At 47.3% G+C, this 20,210-nt stretch overlaps 2 protein-coding genes and 1 long non-coding RNA gene across 5 annotated transcripts in view; 1 reads left to right on the top strand and 2 right to left on the bottom strand.

The window, feature by feature from the left end:
- ALDH5A1 (aldehyde dehydrogenase 5 family member A1) overlaps positions 1-3,604 on the top strand; it is a 35,016-nt gene extending 31,412 nt beyond the window's left edge. The window contains exon 10 of the mRNA XM_084794058.1: positions 1,291-3,604. Within this exon, the coding sequence (XP_084650184.1) occupies positions 1,291-1,496 (206 nt within the window). The 3' untranslated portion in view covers positions 1,497-3,604. The remainder of the gene's footprint in view (positions 1-1,290) is intronic.
- Positions 2,512-5,663, bottom strand: LOC311604318. Its single transcript, XR_014781451.1, has 2 exons — positions 5,550-5,663; positions 2,512-5,323 (listed from the first exon to the last, which is right to left on the bottom strand). It is a non-coding gene; the product is annotated as an uncharacterized lncRNA (long non-coding RNA).
- Positions 5,664-8,240: 2,577 nt separating this feature from the next.
- Positions 8,241-20,210, bottom strand: part of KIAA0319 — a 56,938-nt gene continuing 44,968 nt past the window's right edge. For all 3 annotated transcript variants that reach the window (XM_084794033.1, XM_084794032.1, XM_084794034.1), the window contains 5 exons: positions 18,721-18,863; positions 17,460-17,582; positions 15,003-15,093; positions 12,674-12,765; positions 8,241-9,992 (listed from right to left, as the gene is read on the bottom strand). In XM_084794033.1, the coding sequence (XP_084650159.1) occupies positions 9,814-9,992; positions 12,674-12,765; positions 15,003-15,093; positions 17,460-17,582; positions 18,721-18,863 (628 nt within the window). In that variant the 3' untranslated portion in view covers positions 8,241-9,813. The remainder of the gene's footprint in view (positions 9,993-12,673; positions 12,766-15,002; positions 15,094-17,459; positions 17,583-18,720; positions 18,864-20,210) is intronic.

Here is a 20,210-nt window from a genome sequence, read left to right on the forward strand (position 1 = left end):
AGCATGTTTCTTTCTCCTGTGAGCCATGGCACGCAAATAGAGCCTTCCATCTAAAGCTGAGGGTGGGAGACAGCATGGGAGGGAAGGGGTGAGGGGACAGAGTAGGGGAGGGTGAGGGGGTGCAGATTGTTCTAGGCAGAGAGGGAGTCACATGCAGTTCCCCAGAGGCATAATGCTCAATGCTTTTTTTCCCACATGTGCTTGGCTCCTGTTCATGCAGTTTAGAGGTAATACTGAGAAAATGTACATAACAGCCCTGGGTGTAAATGCAGAATTTACTGCGGAATGCAGAAATATAGCATACAACAGCTCAGCCTTTCGGCTAAAATCAAGTGTAGAGACACATATAAGGTACATCTGTAGCAAAGCTGGGAGGTGGAGGCACTTGTCTTTAATGCTGGGAAGGCAGAAGCAGATGGATCTCTGAGTTCAAGACCAACCTCATCTATGAAAGAGGGCTCTCGAACAGCCAAGGCTACACAAAGAAAGCCTGTCTTGAAAACTAAAACAACAAACAAGCAAAAGGTACAGCTGTGGCTGTCTCAAGACTCCCTTGAGGGTATAATGCAAACTGTTTATAACAAGAAGGCAATTGTGCTCTGGAGTTGAGTATGTGATGTCACACACTCAGTTGCCACAATGCTGGAGCAACGTGTGGCCCAAGGCTTTTCTGCAAGCTCAAGATCGACGCTTATTTCTCCCCTCCTTCTGTGGTGTGACGTGGAGGAAGGCATGCCTTGCCTTAGGTCCTAAGTAAGAGGGTGACTGTGCAGAGAACAAAGAAGGCTGGAAAGAGAGGCCCAGGCGAGTGCAGATGGCAGCATGGTAAAGAGTGAGATGAGCCCAAGCTGCGTGGATGAGTTCCGGAGACCGTGGCTGTCAACTGCGGTCAGGAGTAAGCCGAAAATGCCAGCTTTGGGGAAGCATGGATTGCCCACGGAGAGCTGTGGCCTTCCTTTATAGACAACTAGGGCTGACTGCAAGGCTTGAACAAACGTGCCGTCCAGGTAGCTAAAGGACGGATGGACTCAAGAGCAGGAAACAGGCGCAGAAGCTCTTGGTTACAAAGACCCAACGGGAGAGGGGAGAACCCCAGCAAGAGTGAAACAGAGGCCCAGCATGATGCCTGAGGTCCTTGGGGTGAAAATATGGATCAAATAACATGGGGGGCCCTTCCCTGCAAGCAGGAGAGCCCCGGGGGCCCACGTGACCCGGCATCCTCAGGGGCAGGCGCGAGTGACTTGAAGGACACTTTCTCATTCTGTGTATGTCCTTTTGTTCCTCTGCTAGGTTATTTTTACTCTCAGGACCCGGCGCAGATCTGGAGAGTGGCGGAGCAGCTGGAGGTGGGCATGGTTGGCGTGAACGAAGGGCTCATCTCTTCAGTGGAGTGTCCCTTTGGTGGGGTGAAACAGTCTGGCCTTGGGAGAGAAGGGTCCAAGTACGGCATTGACGAGTATCTAGAGGTCAAGTATGTGTGTTACGGAGGCTTATAAGGTTCTTCACTTCTTTAAGAAAGAAAACTGCCCAGATCAGTAGCAACATGCCACCCATTTCTTAAAATGAACAAGTAGGTTGTCAGACAAGAATTTTTAAAAATCCAGCCCGTTCCTCATCACCTTACGTGTAGATCCTACCCCTTCCCTTATCTAACTAGGGACCAATGGATGCCATATAGCTACGGCTGTGGGTCCCCACCAGTCCTGGGACCCCGGCCCAACCCCACTGCCTCAGGACAAGGTACAGTGTCAGTGTGCACATGCCCTCTGACCCCTCACAAAGCAGAGAGTCACTGTGTGGGCCGTGGGTCCCCAGCCTACATGGCACTGCCCGACTTGGGCCCGGGATGCAGGGAAGGAAATGCTGGGGTGATGAGACAGCTGGATGAGGATGGGGGTGCACACCCCTGCCTCGGCATCTGTTAGCTTGGTGGTGAACCTGTTTGGGGCTGGGGACAAAGGCTTTGGTTTCCTAAGACTTCCTTCTAAGCCATATGTAATATGTGGAAGGAGGGGCTGTTTCTCCTTGTTTCCAGGCTGCTTTTTAAATTGCAGGGAGCAGGGTTGGGTTACTTTTTGTTTTGTTTCACCTTGCAGCTATAAGTATTTCTAATTTCTCAAGATTTGTGCCCATCTTTTTTTCAAGTAATAAAATGCTCCGCTGTTATTCTGCAGAAAACACACATACTGAGAAATGAAATAGTTATAAGTACACTTTGAAGAGTGTCAGCCAGGGGGTGTTCCTGGACTGTGTGGAAAACTTGTACTTCTTGTGTGTGCATATTTGACCCCCTGGGTCTATCAGGGGCCTAAATATTCAATTACAATTGTAACCAGTTTTGTAATTAAAACGATGGGGCTGGCTGTCAGTGGGAATGGATATATTTGGTCTGCTGGAGACCGAGGGATTAATTATAACTGAAAAGAAATGAACACGAAAGGACATCTTTAGAAAATGGTTTTGGGTTATGTGAAGACAGTGAGTTTGGTTTTTAATATTTTTTAAAAAACAGGATCTCCTTTTGGCCTTAAAATTCCTGGGCTCAAATGGACCCCCCCTGCCTTTCTTTCCCAATAGCTATGACTATAGGCATATTGGTACCAAATCATCCAAAAGCCATTTATTTTTAGGGGTTTTTGAGTTTGGGTCTCGTGTAGTCCAGGGTCACCTTGGAACTCTCCTGCCCCAAATTCCTGCGCTGGAATTATGTATGCTACCATGCCCAGCTAAGACGTGTTTTTTAGATGAACTTTGTTCCATAAGATATATGATAGAATTTTTGAAGATGTGTATACAGACATGTAAGGATTGATGAACTAACTACCTGTGAGCCAAACCTGACCTGCCACCTGTTTTTTGACTGTTTATTTTATATTCAAATGGTTGGGGTGGGTTATAATAGTTATTTCATGAACTCCCAGTGTCTGTGAACGAACACAGTGCCCTGTGCTTGAGTACATGTGCTGAGCCACTAGAGCCTAAAGGATTTACTGCAAAGCTGGGGCGGGGGAACGGTTGCAGCCCCTCGTCTATATCGAGAGGGAGACGTTGGCCTCCCATGTTCATAGGCATTGTTTCATTCTACCAGACACCTTCTGGGAAAAGGGGGCATCTTCTGGGCATTTGTTACCAGGAGCTCTTGGAAGAAATTAACTCAAATGACAATAGCCTGATAATAATCCTGTCTCCTTGAAAAGCACTTTCCCCCTGGTAGTGGGGCTCCCCGGAAGTGCCAGAGCTCATCCGTGTCTTTTCCATCTGAGGGGCCTTTAAACTTGACCCCATAGCAAGTGCTTGTGAAAATAAAGATCAGACGCACAATGCAAACAAGCCTGTTCTGTGGTGTTATGACCTTCAAGTTGGGTCCCTTGGGTTTTCCTCTCTGAAGGCTAGACCCCAGTGTTTAAACTACCCGGGTGCAGCTATTTGAAAATCAGGATTTTACTTGAATAGTACTTAATACTGTGATTTCGTGCCATACTTTGAAAGTTGGTGAGAAATACTTATTTTGTTCTGTAAACATGTATATGTTGACTCATTTTTCTAGTGTCTTGACATTGTCTGGTCAAGCTGAATCTCATTAATAAATGTTGGACTAACAAGATTTCTTATTTCTGGGTTAAAGTGAGTGGCTGTGTTGTTTTTGCCTTTTCTACACAAGGTCATTGTTGAGGGACTTTTTTTGTTTTGTTTTTCGAGACAGGGTTTCTCTGTGTAGTCTTGGCTGTCCTGGACTCAACTTTGTAGACCAGGCTGGCCTCGAACTCACATCGATCCGCCTGCCTCTGCTTCCCAAGTGCTGGGATTACAGGTGTTCATCATTTGAGTTTTAACTGGAAAATGTTAGAGCAATGTGGATGTAAAATGGTACTTTCTCACCAACGAGGCCCACATCCGTGAGTACCATGTGCCAGGAGCTGGGATGTTTGTTCTCACTTGCACTTCAGCAATAACAAGTGCTCGGAAACTGTGGGTTTGCTGGTCTGGGATGTGCAGCTGCCTCAGGGTACGCTCCAGCTGTTTCCAGTCTGTCTTCTACAAATTCCACTGTTAACCACTTTCCCCGGTCTTTTATTTTACAGAGAAGTATGAAAAGGGCATTTTCCGAGTCCCTGGTATCCAGATATGATCCTCGAGTATGAATTGTAATACTTGTCTGAGTGCAATTTCTGTTGCTAATAACACACACTACAGCCTGGGTCCGTGGCATTGCTTTGGGTCATTGCTCTGGTATAAGACCAAGGCACTGGGCAACGAACAGCCTTGCAGTCAGAATCACTAGGCAGTGTAGGGGATAGCAGCAGGCAGAAGACCTCACCAAACTGGCCTTTACAGTAGACTTGCTCCTAAGACACTGCGTTAATCCATTGAATTTGTGGGTGCTTGTATCCGTGAAGGCAAAACTCTAGTCAGCTCTGGAAAGGTCCCATATGACCCCGCCTCCTGGGCCCACAGATGGCCCTCCCCTCTCGGTGTTTCCCCTTTGGGCTCCTGTGCCCCTGGAAACCATCTGTGGAGACTACTTTAAAATACCTGTAAAACTGATTAGGATTAGCCACTTTTACCAGGCTCATCTCTTCATACATCCTAGAATTTGGGGGTTAGGAGTCCAACGTATGAATTTTGGCCACAGGGTTCCTGTGCGCAGGCAACTGTCTTCCCCCAAGTTGGGACTTGGACCGTTGACATGAGCTACCCCTCCCCATCCCCAACGCCCAGTGAGTCCGTTTAATAAGCAACAGCAACGGAAACTCCAGGCAGAGCCTTGACCAGTGTTGAGCAGAGACCAGGACAAGGGCGAGCTCCCAGGCCTCACGGCTCAAGAGTTGCACTCAGGTCCCGGCTGGACATGGAGGCAGGAGGGTAGTAATGCGTCACAAGTCATCAAGACAGGAAAGGCTGGCTGTGGGCTTCGTGTACTACCTCAATATCCGGCCTGCAGCCCTAGGACACAGAGTGAGAGTATCCGGAGCGTGCAGGGAACCAGCCCTGAGTGGCGGCTGGGAGACGCACAGACACCCACTCCCCCAGCTGTGTGGATACCTAGTGGGGCTTCCTTCCCAGGGCTCCACGACAAAGGACCTCCAGGCTGCTCAGAGGGCCTCCTCCAACCCCTGGCTTGCCGATGAATTCAAGAAGATTCAGTTGACGAGGAGTGACAATCGCCCAAAGGACGGAAGCCAAGCCAAATCCCAAGGAACCGGAGACGCAGCCAGACCCTGCCATGTCCGTACCAGGGGCAATTTCCATATGTTGGGTGGTCCACGGACTTCTGCTCCCCGGGGAGTCACTTCTGCCATGGGAAAGCTGGAAGCCTCTCCCTCTAAGAAAAAACAGAGTTTGTTCTGGGGCAAGGGAGGAAACCGACCTAGAGAAGAAATAAGAAGGGTGGGGGGGGTGGGGTGGGGGCGGGGAACATACATAGTTATATCTTTGTGAAACGTTTTAAATTATTTTCATTTTCATAAAGAAAAATGTTGATCAGCTTTCTGTCATTGGCCACAATACCTGAGGTGATGAATTTACAAGGGAAATCTATTGTGACTCACCGGTCTAGTTCATGGCTGTGAGCCTCTCGCTCTGGGGCTCTGGGACGGGGTCAGACTGAGCATCAACCGCGCTGGGCAGAGGAAAAAACCGTGGAGAAACAGAGAGAGGAAGGCACGCACGCAGTGATGTCACTTCCTTCCACCGAGCCCCACTGCTCAAGGCTTCCAGGGCCTTCCAGCAGTTGGAAGGGTATGAGGATCAAGCCTCTCCATATACTGGCCTTTCAGGAATATTTTAGATCCAAACAGTGGCCGAAGGTCATTGTTGCTGAGGTGATACATTTTTGCTTCATTTACTTTTAGAAAATGGTAAAATACAGAACTCTTGCAACAAGGTAATGATCAAGGAGACTTTTAATTCATAAAGCTAACGAGTAGCAGTCCGAGTCTTGGAATGAGACCTCCACAATTTACTCCAACAAAATTGCTAATAGACTGATATAAATACCTTGGAGACAACTTCTTGGTGGAGGAGGTCCAAAAATGATTATATTACAGCATAATTCTACAAAACTAGGAAATTCAAGAACATCCGGTAGCGAGGTTTAATGGAAGATGGCCCTATAAAGGGTGGCACAAAATCTTTGTGGTGATGTCCCCATTAGCTTGGTTACAGAGACTGCTCCAGGGTATAGCCACATATCAAATATCAATTTATACTTTGTATGTGCAGTTTATTCTAAGCAGATTAAAATACTTCTAAAATTTACTCCCCCCGCCCCAATACTGTGAGCTAAATTTAGGGTTTTATGCATGCTAGGTGAACACACACTGAGCTATATATCCTGTCCTAAATTGGTTTTATTTGTGATAAATGCTGTGCATGGTGGTACAGGCTTTTAATCCCAGCACTTGGAAGGAAGAGCGCTGTAAAGAGAGAGGAAATATATTTCTCCTTCAAAGTAAACACTAGAGAAAAATGCAGATTTTCTTTAGATCAGCATATGTATTTAATATTACTGCATGAGATCAACACCTTGTCACGAAGTATGGAAAATAATACATTGAAAAGGATAACAATTGGCCGGGTGTGGTGACACCTTTAATCCCAGCACTCAGGAGGCAGGCGCAAGTGGATCCCTGTGAGTTCGAGGCCAGCATGGTCTACAAAGTGAGCCCAGGACAGCCAAGGCTACACAGAGAAACCCTGTCTTGAAGAAAAAAAGAAGAAAAGAACATCAAGACTCTGAATCCATTTTTTAAAAAAATTGTGTGTGTGTGTGTGTCCGCTGCACACACGTACACTTGCACATGCGTGGGTGAACATGTGCATGCACTGGCAAATATGTTGCTTGAGGCCAGAGGATAATCTTGGGCATCGGGTCTCCCCTTCTCCTGTGTGGGTCCTGCAGATCAAACTCGGGCTTTCAGGCTTGGCAGCAGGCGTCTACCTGCTAAGCTATGCCACCATTTTCTTTCTTCACTGGACGTTTGTTTGCTTGAGACAGGTCTGCAAAGAATCACAAGTGACAGCTACTCCTCGCTGCATGTCTTAAGGTATTTTAAACATGATCAGTTGCGGATGCTGGCGTTTGAATCTTGGTCTAAAGCGGTAACTAGGCTGTGCACTCAGCCTCTGGGCCCTCTACCAATGCTCTCTCCCATACTTTACAGCAGACTTCCTCAACCTGCGACTCCCATGGAGTGACATATCAGATATTTGTATTATAATTCATAACAGTAGCAAAATTACAGTTATGAGGAAGCAATGAAGTAATTTTATGGTTGGGGGTCACCACAACATGAGGAACTGGATTAAAAGGTCGCAGCGTTAGGAAGGCTGAGAAACTCTACTCTGGATGCTTGCTTCTGTTTATCAACACTCTCAGAGTCTTTGGGTAAACTGCACAAGAATGAATGCTGGGTGGCTAGCCTACCCCCTGTTTGGTCCCCAGGAAACAAGTGGGTCACAAGATAGAATCCATTTTTGCATCACCATTGTGCTGTTTATTTCTGATTCACTATATATTCAAGGTTCTTTTTTGATGGATAGATCTGAGAGACGGGGCTGAGACACCAGGGATGGAACTGGCAAACACATTGCAAACCTAGAGGGAGGGGTGGCTCAGAATGTGCTCCATGGGACGACACTAGGTCCATGATCTCCCACTTTGTCTTTTGCTTGCAGACACACCCAAAGATCTCCTCTTCGTCCTAGCAACAGAACGTTTAGGGGTCTAGAAGGTTCGCCAGGATGTGCCCTTCAACCTTTAAGGCTGGATTTCTTCATGCATTGGAAAATAGGTCTCGGCACTCGGATTCCCAGATCCCTCACAGATGGTGACCCTGGAAAAATTGCCTAGGTTCCGTAGACCTTCAGTGGTGTCTACAACATAGGAACATTTTTCTTCAAGGTTAACTGTACAGGTCAACAATATGAACATAACGCAGTGTCCACAGGCCTCACTGTTATGCTCTACAGTTTTAACCTGAGCTCCTATTCTTAATGCCAGAAATGTTCAGTTACCTACAAAAAGAGTATCACCTTGCTCTGTAGATAGGAAAGATTCTGTTTATGAAGCTAAATACTAGTGTATTTAAGAACCACTTTTCCTCTAACATTATAGATAATATTGAACGAGGATATATAGGCACAAACAAATTACCTTTAAAATAAAAGTCCATGTGTTCACATTTTAATTTGAACATTCCCCCAATAAAGAATAATAGGCTGGACCCTCTTACTCATGGTTTCTTTCTTTTTTTCTTTTTCTTTCTCTCTCTCTCTCTCTCTCTCTCTGGGTGGGGGGTGGGGGGTGCTTTAAGCTTTCTGTTACCTCTAGCTCAGAAACAGAAAATTTCAGAAACAAACACTAACTAAAATTTATGTTGTAGTTCTAATTCCCTGAATTTTTCTTTCATTCTTTAACAAAGGATTTCATGTAGCCCAGGCTGCCTTCAACCTTGCTGTATAGCCAAGGCTAGTATTGAATTTCTGCTCCCTGTTTTCCTTTCCCAAGTGTTAGGACAACAGTGCTGGGCTATTCTACTCTTTGAATGTCAAGGGCATTGCCAAGGCCACCAGCCTTGGGGCCATGGGCAGCTGGGAAACTACCACAAGTCAATCAACATCTGAGGCTGCAATTAACTCCAAGCCATTGCTCTGGGGTGCCACTTTGTGGGAGGACATGATTTAATTCCATTTTGTATTAACAACTAAAATAAGATTTAGTTCTCTAAATTTTAAGTACTTATTAAGATTTGTTTATATGCATGAGTATTTTGCCTACATGTATAAACTCTGTACATTCTTGCTGCTTCGGAGCCCCTGAAAGTAGAGTTATGGACAGTTTTAAGCCATCACATGCGTGCTGGGAACTGAACCACAGTCCTCTGCAAGAGCAGGGAGTGGTCTTATATATAACCCTTTCTCCAGTCCCTTAACTATATTTTTAAGCATAAATAGTGAATGTTCTGTCCAGTTATTTCTATGGAAAGTCTTTGTAGGAGCTCAGAGCATGGTGACCATACTCCCCTCAGTAAGAACATATTTCAGAGTTTTGGAATATGTCTGTGGTCACCGAGTCCTCCCCTTTTCCGTGGCCGTGCTACAGTACAAGTTAAGTGAAGAAGTTTTAATGTCTACCGGGGCTAAAAGAAGCCCCACTCTGGTTTCTTTTTCTTAGAGAGAGAGTGAAAAGAATGGTAAAGGCAAATGTCAACATTTAGCCTGCAAGTCTTTAGCCCTCTCCTGTCCTTACACTCTGACTCTTCCTCGTCTGCTGGACTTCCGGCCTAGGCAGCAGCTGACGGCATCATGGACATCATGGTCAGCGCAGGACACCGCACACAGATGATCTCTGCCTCTTAGATGAACTGTGAGCTCACCCTGCAGGTCCTCCGAGAAGCCGCTTCTGGAAAGTTCTTAAAGGCAGTCACGGCTTCTATGGACATCAATCCTCCTGAACTTATCTTTCCTGAGGGGCTATATATATAGAAACAGGTGTTAGCCTGATTTCACTCTGGGCAATAACTATAATGAAGTGTCCACCACAGAGACACAGAACGTTCCAGTTCACTCTGCAGAAGCTTTATGCTCCCCTTTCTCTATTACTGAGCATCAGTTGAATAAGCAGTATTTTGTGTGTGTGTGTGTTGAAAATTCCAAGAACCTGGGTCTTCTAGTCAATACATAGAGCACAGAGCAAGGCCCTCCCCCCGGAGGGTTGATGATGCACTGTGCCAAGCAGAGGTCAGCTTTGTGTTTTAACTCTCACTGCCTGGTACTGAGCACCAGGCTCCCAGGTGCCTCCGCAGCAGCCCGTTATCTGTCCTTGGAGAAGTAACTGAAGGAAGCCCCGTTTCTGGCAGAGCCGTTCGCAGAACCCTTGAAGACCCCTCTCTCCATCCTCTCCCGGCTGAACAGTGTGTCCTGGTCGCTTTCAAATTCAGACTCCGACACCATCAGGCTGGAGTTGTGCTCCGTGCTCCGGTGCTTGATACCTGGGGGAGAAGCAGCAGAGACAGGGTGAGGACGGCACAGCTCTCGGCGCCGCTCTCCGCACAGCTGTCCTTTTGACAGTCTTCCGGGAGGGAGGATCGTGGATTGCTCTCTGAGCCTTTCTTTAAAGCAGTCACCTTCATGGCAGGTGGGCTGGCCTGACAGAGACTTCTGGAATTACCCTTGAACTTGAGCCACAGCTTTGACACCCACTTTGTGATCCTGCCGGACAAGATAAGATACCTAACCTGTGAGGACTGAATGAAACTGTGCCCGCGAGGCCCTTCACTGTAAAGCCCTTCGCTCAGCTTTTAGGACAAGGTGAACAGCACTTAACGCATAACACACTGCTGTGACTTCGAAGTTTAACCCCGCCAAATATTTTTGATAGACGATTTGAGTTCTGGGGGATCAAAACAAAGAAGAGGATTAGGATATGCTCCTTAATATCACCCAACTTACAGTGTCTAACAGGAAAGAATAAAGGTTCTGGGGGTGCGGGGCCATGGCAGGCCTGTGAGGGCCAGATGGTAACAGTGGGAGCTGGCCCTCTGCAAACACCACCAGGCGTAGAACTTACACTGTCCGCCTTGGAGACAAGCACCTTACCCACTGAGCCATCTCACTAACACTAAGTTATATTCTAAGTCACAGTAACTTACAATTATCACTAACATAAGGCTTTAAAATGTTTAAAAAGAACTTAAGAGTGTTTAGCTAAAGAGAATATAGACCCGTGCCATGGTGGCTCAACATATCTAAGAAATAAAACTAATACGTACATAATACATAAAAACCATACATGAATCAAGAGGACATGAGGGGCTGGGTGTGGTGGTGCACAGCTTTGATTCCAGCACTTGGGAAGCATAGGCTAGCCTGGTCTACAAAACAAGCCCAGGACAGCCAGGGCTCTGTTATACAGAGGAGAAACCCTGTCTTGAAAAACAAAACAAAAGAAAACAAAAAAGATATGAACACTCCCTGGTAGCTGGGATTAGTTCTGTAATGGTCCAAATAGGTTGGATTTGAACAAGGAAAGATATTGAAGTAGAAGGACAGAAAAAGGATGTAGACTATTTAGAAGCATCCAGAAGAATTTACAGGAAGAAAAAAAAAAAAGGTGGACTTTATCCCATGCACAGAAGGCACACAGTATGCAGGAAGAGGAAGAACTGGGGAGTCTGCTGCAGACTTGGAGGACACTATGGTCCGACCCTGGTGTCTCCCAAATTCTCACATTGAAACCCACTCCAGGGTGCTGCTACCAAGCTTGTGGACAGAATTGGTACCCTTATAATATAACTTATAATACCATCATGAAGGAGGCACAAGAAAGGACTGGGGACGTCACTGAGTGGTAGAGCGCCTGTCTAACATATGTTGTAAATCCCTCAGTTCTATCCGCATGGGGGAAGAGGGTGGAGAAAGAGACGGAGACAGGGACACAGAGCTACCTTACCCCTCCCACCATGCAAGGACACAGGGAGAAAAGTTCTAGCCATGAAAGAGTGGCCCTCACCACATTGAATCTGCTACCTTGACCTGGGGTCCAACTCTAGACCTCTGACAAGTAAACACCTATACTTTTTAAGTCCTGGTCTCTTATTCTGTTATAGTGGCTGGGGGAGACTTAGTCAGCGGTGGGGCACACAGAGGAACAGAGCCCCGCTCCGAGGCTCACAGACTTTACCTTCTCCTATAAAACAGGGATAGTCATAGTACTTGCCTCACAGGGCTTGGGATCAAAGGGGAAAAGTGTGTTGAAAGTTCCTATGCTACTGAAGATAGATACTACTGTGAGTTTCAGGGTGGGATTATAAAGATCTGAGCCAGGATACTAACGATAATGTGGGGCGTACGCAAAGGTAAAAGGCGGTATGAGGTGGTAGTGTAAGTGGGGTCACGTGCAGTTCCAGACCTGGCTAAGTACAATGGGCTTATCTAGAATGAGATCTGGCGCCCCCTTGTGGCATGCAGGCACACATGCAGGCAGAATACTGTATAAATAATAAATAAGTGAATCGTAAAACAAACGAACAAACAAAAAACAATGGGCTTCAGTGAATAGAAAGAGTTTGTCCCGGGGTGGGCGTGAATCAAGTAGAAGGTTGGTGAGGTAACCAACCCCAAGCACCCCAACTTCTTGGGATTAAAGCCCTTTTCTATATAACACCGTTGGCAGTAAGTTCTGCCACACAAACAGTGAGCTCTCAGTAGGTTCACAGCTACTGTTGGTGCTCCCTGGAAACTTCTGTCCAGGTTCTGTCCAGCTTATTTTCCATTGTCAAGTTGATGGAGTCAAGACTGCTTAAAGCATCACTGAGGTCCATCTCTGTGTGTGTGACCTCCCTCCAGCCCAGAGCAGAGAAGAAGCAGGGGCCGAGGGCCCCTCAGGAGAAGAGAAGTCTTTGCCCTGGGGTCACTTGGCAGTGGCTCAACCTTCAGAAAGTACTTTCAATCTCTCATTCACTAATGGCTCAGAGTACTTGCCAATTTTTCATTGTCTAATACGGTTACTACTAGTCTGCTGGTGGACAGCCTGCCTGCAAGACTGACGGTGTTCATCTTTCCTTGTAGAGTCCCAGGCTTGCCTTTCCAGCCTAGCTGAACTGTTGACTCCACCTTGCTTTCTGGCCAGTGCCTAGGTAAGGTGTTCGGAGTTGCCAGGAAAGCGTCTTACCGTATTTGGGCCGCAGCTCCATTCTCTCCTGTTCGTCCATATTGTCAAGGATGGTGTACTTCGTTTTCTTCCTTATCTTAGTCCTTTTCCGTCTGAAAGAAACAATGAAATGCTTGGCTCAAAGGCTCAGAATGCTTCCTGGGATCCCCCCTACATAACTAAAGGGTCCCCTGAGCCCGGGGTGCTGGAGCCCCATCGACCAATGCTCACCACCTGTGTACAGCCCAGGCCGCTCTCCCCCATGACTAATGCCTCACACAGAAAGGTCTGGGTGAGCAAGAGTCCTCCAAATCAGTGCTAACCAAGAATATTCAGAGATGCAGGACTGAAACCAGCAAGTGGAAGGAAGAATACACAGAAGACAGGAGACACTGGAGACACTTACCTTACAAATTACTCTGTCTTTCATTTCTCCCACAAGATATAAAAAAATAAATGAGCTGATCTTTTTTTTTTTTTATGCACATTGGTGTTTTGCCTGCCGGTATGTCTGTGTGAAGGTGTCAGATTTTGGAGTTACAGAAAGTTGTGATTGCAGTGCTGAGAATTGAACCTGGGTCCTCTGGAAGAGCAGTCAGTGCTCTTAACTGCTGAGCCATTACCCCAGCCCCTGGGCTGATCCTTTTTTGCCCAACACTGACTGAGCTGCAACGAATCACTTGAAAACACTCACTGAAGCCAGACACAGTGGCAGTGCATGCCTGTAATCTCAGCACTCAGGGAGGTGGAGGCAGGCAGATCTCTGTGAGTTCAAGGCCGGCCTGGTTTACCAAGCAAGTGCAGGACAGCTACCCAGAAAAACCCTGTCTCAAAAAACAAAACAACAACAACAACAAATCACTCATTAAAATGACAGTAAACTCAGGAAGCAGAGGCAGGCAAAACTTTCTGAGTTTGAGGCCAGCTTACTCTACATAGCAAGTCCCAGAACCCAGGGCTACATAGTGAGACACTATCTCAAAACAGACAGACAGACAGACCACTACACTAAGGTGTGCATCAGTTAGGCAATAATCATTCTGATTAAAAGCAAGGGCTTCTTGTTCTCAGTTTAGTGCTTGCTAGCTGGAGACTTTGGAAATACTATTTAAGCCTTCTGTGTCCCATACCCTCATCTCCAGAAGAGTCCCTTGCTCCTGTGGTTGCTGAGAGGGCCAAACAACAAGCAATACAGTCAGAACCATCATTATGAATCAAAATGGTAAACGCTCAGTAGACGTTCAGGGTCAGCACCAGCTACCTGCTATACAGGAACCTGAGATGTAGAGGTTTTCTTGTTTGTTGGTTGGTTGGTTTTTATTTTTTGAGACAGGGTTTTCTCTGTGTAGTCTTGGCTGTCCTAGAACTCACTCAGTAAACCAGGGCGGCCTTGAACTCACAGGGATCCACCTACCCCTGCCTCCCTGAGTGCTGGGGTTGCAGCTGAGTGCGGTGGATGTAGATGTAGCTGAGATACAGCTGTGTGCCACCGCACCCAGCTGAGATGTAAGGTGCTTAAAGCCGCACTCATTGGGGGGCCCTAACTCACATGGTTCTGGGGACTTAATGAGATTTGGGCCTCTTCCTCAGACCATGGCTCTCCTACCACAACCACTGCTGGGAATGCAATCACAGGTAAAACTCAAATAAATTGTGATTTGTGGAAGCAGTATTAGTTACAGTATGCCATTTTAAATGCGCATCCTTAGACAACACAGCATTTCCTATAGGAAAATGAGCCCGCCCCTCTCTCCTGAGATCTAGGGGTATCTTTCCTCACAAATGTCCTCATGAGGGCTGAGCATGGTGTTCTGGGGGATTCTGACATGAAGCAGGCCAGGGGCTTCTCAGACGTCCCCTCCGTTGTAGGGGAAAATAAGAAGAAACGCCAAAATCCAAGGGTCCCTTGGGTACCATTGCCTCTCTTCAAGCTTTAGGTGGGCTAAAGGCTTCAGACTGACCCAACTGTTGCTTCATATAACCAGGTCTACAAATTAGACCCACGCATCTCTAGGATGTCTTTCTCTGCTGAGACATGTAAGGCTGCCTGGGCACTGATCCGGTGAACACGTGAGACAAAGATTACTATTAGATTTGGGGAGTGGGGATATAGCTCTTTCCTACCCAGCTCATGCAAGACACCAGGTTCAATTCCTACCACTTACACACACACACACACACACACACACACACACACACACACACACACGGCATCACGACGCTCATGAACTCCAGTTTGTTTTTTAAACTGGCTGTCAGTTAGTTACATCGAGTAAACAAGCCCAAAGCTGTCCATCCATCACCCCAGGAAGGCTCTTCTTTACACACAACAAAGAGGCACATTTGGTACCTCCTGCAGCAGCGGATGCACAGCCAAGTCACAGCTCCAGTTAGCACTGTCAGGGTCAATGCCAGCACTGCCACGAAGAATACACTCCACTCTGCAAAAGGAGAAGGGCCAGTGTGCACAATCACAAATGGTTTCCTGAACAGCTTTGCTCTGCTCAAGCACAGGCCACTTACGGTATAGGGACCACTGTGTGGGGCAGACAACAGAGCCTGGCCAGGTGCCAATCAGAACAACAGACTGATGGCTTTGTCTCTCTGGCTGAGGGACCTCATGAGGCACATAACTCAAGGACCTCTGGCACGCAGTTCAGGCTGACATGAGAATAGGAAGTCCAAAATAACTGAAGTGAAGCAATGAAGCAGCTATGCCTCCTACATACAAATATATTAAATACTAAAATGCTCACCCCAGAACTGTAGGAATCATAACTGTTCCTCCTGTATAGTACTTTTTCTCTTCCTCCTCCTCCTATATAGTACTTTTTGTCCTTCTCTCCCTCCTCCTCCCCCTTCCTCCTCCTGCTCCTCCCCCTCGTCCTCTTGCCTCCCCCCTTCCTCCTCTTCCCCCTCCTCCTCCCTCCCCTTTCCTCCTCCTCCCTCCTCCTCCTCCTCCTCCCCCTCCGGCTTCTGCTCCTCCATTCTCTCCTCTTTCTTCTCTTTAAGGCAGGCTGTCATGTAACCCAGGCTGGTCTTGAATATATTACATAGCTAAGGGTGGTCTTGAACTTCTGATCCTCCTACTCACATCCACACACCTGGATTATGAGTGTGAACCCTACACCTGTTGTTTGTTTGTTTGTTTGTTTTGTTTTTGTTTTTTGAGACAAGGTTTCTCTGTGTAGCCTTGGCTGTCCTAGACTTGCTTTGTAGACCAGGCTGGCCTCAAACTCACAGTGATCCACCTGCCTCTCCCTCCCGAGTGCTGGGGTTAAAGGCGTGCGCCACCACGCCTGGCTTATTACACCTGGTTTTATGTGGTGTGGGAGACAGAGCCCAGGGCTTTGGCTATGCTAGGCAAGCATTCTACCTACTAAGCTCTATCCCCAGACCTATGGCATGGTCTTTCTAAAGCAAGCCAAGGGTCTATATGGCTTCCTGTAGCATGAAGACGTCTACCAGGGCCAGAGGTCAATTTGGGAACTATTCTTCATTCCTTCTACATCCTACACTTTGCAGTAATAACTTAGGTGCAAAAATGTTAGTGGGTGCCCAAGATAAAAGTGCACACTTTTAATCTCAGCATTTGGAAGGCAGAGGCAGGCAGACATCTGTGAGTTCGAGGCCAGCCTGGTCTACATAAAGAGTCCCAGGACAGCAACGACAACATAAGAGACTCTGTCTCAAAAACAAAAACAAGCAAACCAAAACACCTACAGAACAGAGACTCATGCTTAACCTGATTACATATTATGCCATCTCCCTAGAATAGTGGCCTGAGGCTGGCTTCATTTCTGATGTTTGGGGGGGGGGGGGTCAAGCAGGAGCACAACCTGGTAGGCAGCTCTTAAGATCTTTCTGCCATATATGACCATCCGCATCTCCAAGATGGCAAATTTATTCTTAGGAGTAGACTGCCATTAACATATAGTTTTCTAGCTGAGTATGGTGACACAGATATGTAATCCCAGCACTCAGAAGGTGGAAGCAGGAGGATCAGGAGTTCAAGGTCACCCTCTACTTTGTAGAGAAATCAGAGTCAGAGTGGACTACATGAGACCCTGTCTCAAAAAATTCAAAACAACATATATATGTACATACTATATATACAGTGTGTGTGTGTGTGTGTGTGTGTGTGTGTGTGTGTGTGTGTGTGTATGTGTGATTTTTCTCTCTAAAGAGACTGAAGGGCACTAGCATGGGCTGTGTGGGAAGACTGTGACTCCTGTGGCTGGTACCTGCTTGGGCTGATGCCTAGCAGTGTGGGCCACACGTCCCGTTGTGTATTACCCCAGCAGAGTAGATAGGGGGTATGTCATCACAAGGTCCCATCATCCTAAGCCTCAGCAGGTTCTACCTGGGGCGGGAGTCTCAAAACACTTGTTTTTTAGAACTGCCCTGCCAAATCTATCTCAAAGGAGGCTTTGCGTGCAGATGAATCTCCAGAGACAGACTGGAACAAGGTTTTAAGGTACAACCAAGTGAGTTGGTTCACTTGGCTTCGAGTAAGAATGGGGTTGGAGGGGCTGGAGAGATGGCTCAGTGCTTAAGAGTGCCACCTACTCTTCCAGAGGTCCTGAGTTCAATTCCCAGCAACCATATGGTGGCTCACAACCATCTATAATGAGATCTGCTGCCCTCTTCTGTAAAACACTCATATGCAATAAATAAAGTAAGCAAATCTTAAAAAAAAGAAAGAAAGAAAGAATTGGGTTGGATGGCTCCAGATGCTAAGCTGGGAAGAAATGGCTTTCTTCAAGCCACACCAGAAGCCGCCACCACCACCACACACACCACTCACCACAGTTGCTCTCGCCATCCCACGTATAACGCTGTATGAGGTTCTCCGTCCACAGTGGGGAGCAAACACAGTGCTTTGTGATGGGGTCGCAGTGACCGTGGCCTGAGCACTTGAGAAGGCATCCTGGAAAAAGGGGTGCAGAGCTGAGGTCAGCGTGAATAAGTGGAGGTCGTCGGCTTTCCACTTCCACAGTGGAGGCCAGAACAAATGGGTGAATTAAAAAATCTCGTGAGCAGCAGGGCAGCCTCGCACACCCATGACTCCAGCACTCAGGAGGCAGAGGCAGGTGGGTCTCTGAGTTTGAGGCCAGCCTGCTCTACAAGGTGAGTTCCAGGACAGCCAAGGCTACACAGCAAAACTCTGTCTTGAAAAACAAAACAAAATCTCTTATGAGCCAAGCATGACAGCACATACCTAAAATCTTAGCACTCAGGAGGCTGAGGCAAGAAGATTTCAGCAGGTTTGAGGCTAGCCTTGGCTACCCAGAATGCAACAAGTCAGCAAGGACTACATAATAAGACCCTGTCTCAGCCCTCACCACCACCACCACACCAGGAGCTTAAACTCTCACCATCTACCAGCTCATGAGGAAGCATATGCAGGGAAGAAACAATAATGGTATGATGTAAAGTTTAAGGACACCTTGCAAGAGCTGTGATGTAACTCAGTAGTAGAGCACCTTGCCTAGCATGTGTAAGACACGAGACTGAATCCCCAACAACACACACACACCATACATAAACACACACACTCACACACACACACACATGCATACACATGCATACTAAAAACATATCATATCATATTTTTCCTAAAGGTGGAGCAACATCAGAACGTTTGCAGAGTCTCTGGGGGCTGGAAGGAAAACACCTCTATTAGATGCCTTTCTTGTTTCTGTGGCCCAGATTCCTGAGCTTAAAAGAGGATGGGCTCACAGTTCAAAGAGATACAGTTCATCTTGGCAGAAATGCAGGGCGGCTGGTAACATGGCTCCTCAGCGAGGAAGCTGGGAGAGTAGATGGGGGTGAGGGGGTGGGGTGAGTGGGGCCCCACCCCCAGGGTCTACCTCCTCCTGCAAGGCTCCACCCCTAAAAGTTCCATAATCTTCCATACAGTGCCACCCACTGGATCCAAGTATCTAAAGACACTATGGGGGACATTTTACATTCAAACTACAACAGTGTCCACGCTGTGCCTATAAAACTCATCCATGATTGGCAAGTCTGACTTTTTTATTATAATATTTCCGAGGGGGATGCACCTGCTGTATCTATCCTCAAGACCTTGAAATGAAGGAAGGCTGCCTTCTCCTCTGAAAGCCGCTTGTGCAGATTCCGGGCCACAGCAGCAGCTTTGAGAACATTGGAAGGTGTACCAGTCTGTACGTAAAATACAATCGCAGTGCTGTGGAAGAGACAAAGAGAGGACAGTCACAGTATTAGACAGTGGCTAGCATGGTTTCACCTCAGCCTCCTGACCTGCACAGTTGGAAAAGGAGATCACTATAATTCTGTGATAGAATTAATTTATTTAGGTTTTTTTTTTTTTGTACAAGGTTTCTCTGTGTAGCTTTGGTTGTCCTGGACTAGCTTTGTGGCCCAAGCTGGCCTAGAACTTACAGGGATCCACCTGCCTCTGCCTCATAGAGTGCTGGGATTATAGGCATGTGCCACCACCCCAGTTCTGCGTGTATGTTAAAATAATTTGTATGATTTGTTTCTATTGGGTGTACACATGGAGGTCAAAGGTCAACTTTGGGTGTCAGTCATCAGTAGCCATCCAGCTTTGTTTGTTTAATGAACAAGGCCTTTCTTTTAAAGGGGTGGGGCCTACTTGTTTATTTACGCATTTATTTTATGAGTGTGGCTGCATGTTTATCTGTGTACCACTTGTGTGCCTGGTGCCCACAGAGACCAGAAGAGGGCATCAGATTCCCTAGGACTGCAGTTACTGAGAGTTGTGAGCTACCATGTGGGTGCTGGGAAGCAAACACAGGTCCTCTGAAAGGCACCCAGTGCTCTTAACTCCTGAGCCATCCTGGCAGCCCCTGAGAAAGTTCTCACTGCAGCACTGGGGGAACACTGATCAGGCAGTGAGCCCCGAGTATCCTACCCCAAACCCTCCCCACTCTCCGACCACCGCTGTAGGTTGAATAAGAATGCTCCCTATGAGGATGCTTAAATCTCAACCGGAAGTGGAAATAGAAAAGTCAGCAGAAGCCGTTGAAGACAGGGAACAAGGTAGGAGAGGGACTGTGGAGAGAAATGAGGGTGGAGATCAGACCCGGGGAGAGCGGGGTGGGAGGACAGAAGGGCCTGCAGAGAGAAGAGAAACCATGGACAGGGGCGTCTCTGTGACAAACTGGAGACCTAAGTCAGGGTAAGTGTCTGGGAGAACATGGGGACACTCTAGCTGAGATTCCTAGTAGCAGGGGTCATGGAGACTGAGGAAGTCACCCTCTGACTAAAACCCTACATAAAGGCTGTGTCTGCTCAGTTCCCTGCTGTCCTCTCTCCCAGGAGCAGTGGCAGCCAACCCTCAATTTATTCCTCTCCCAATAAATCTCTTTTATGAGAGTTTGCTGCCTGGTGTGACTCTTGCATAGGAAGAGGCCAAGAAGCAATAAAGGCTCCTGAGCTCCTCAGCTCAGCTGGGGATACCCTCCCCTGGGTCCTGCAACACCTCTGCCGAGGAGGCTTCCTCTCAGAGCTGTGTGTTTCCTAGGCTCCTGTATCTCAGGATGTCCTTCCA

The sequence above is a fragment of the Acomys minous genome, assembly GCF_964271855.1.
Source record: "Acomys minous genome assembly, chromosome: 9".
Taxonomy (NCBI): domain Eukaryota; kingdom Metazoa; phylum Chordata; class Mammalia; order Rodentia; family Muridae; genus Acomys; species Acomys minous.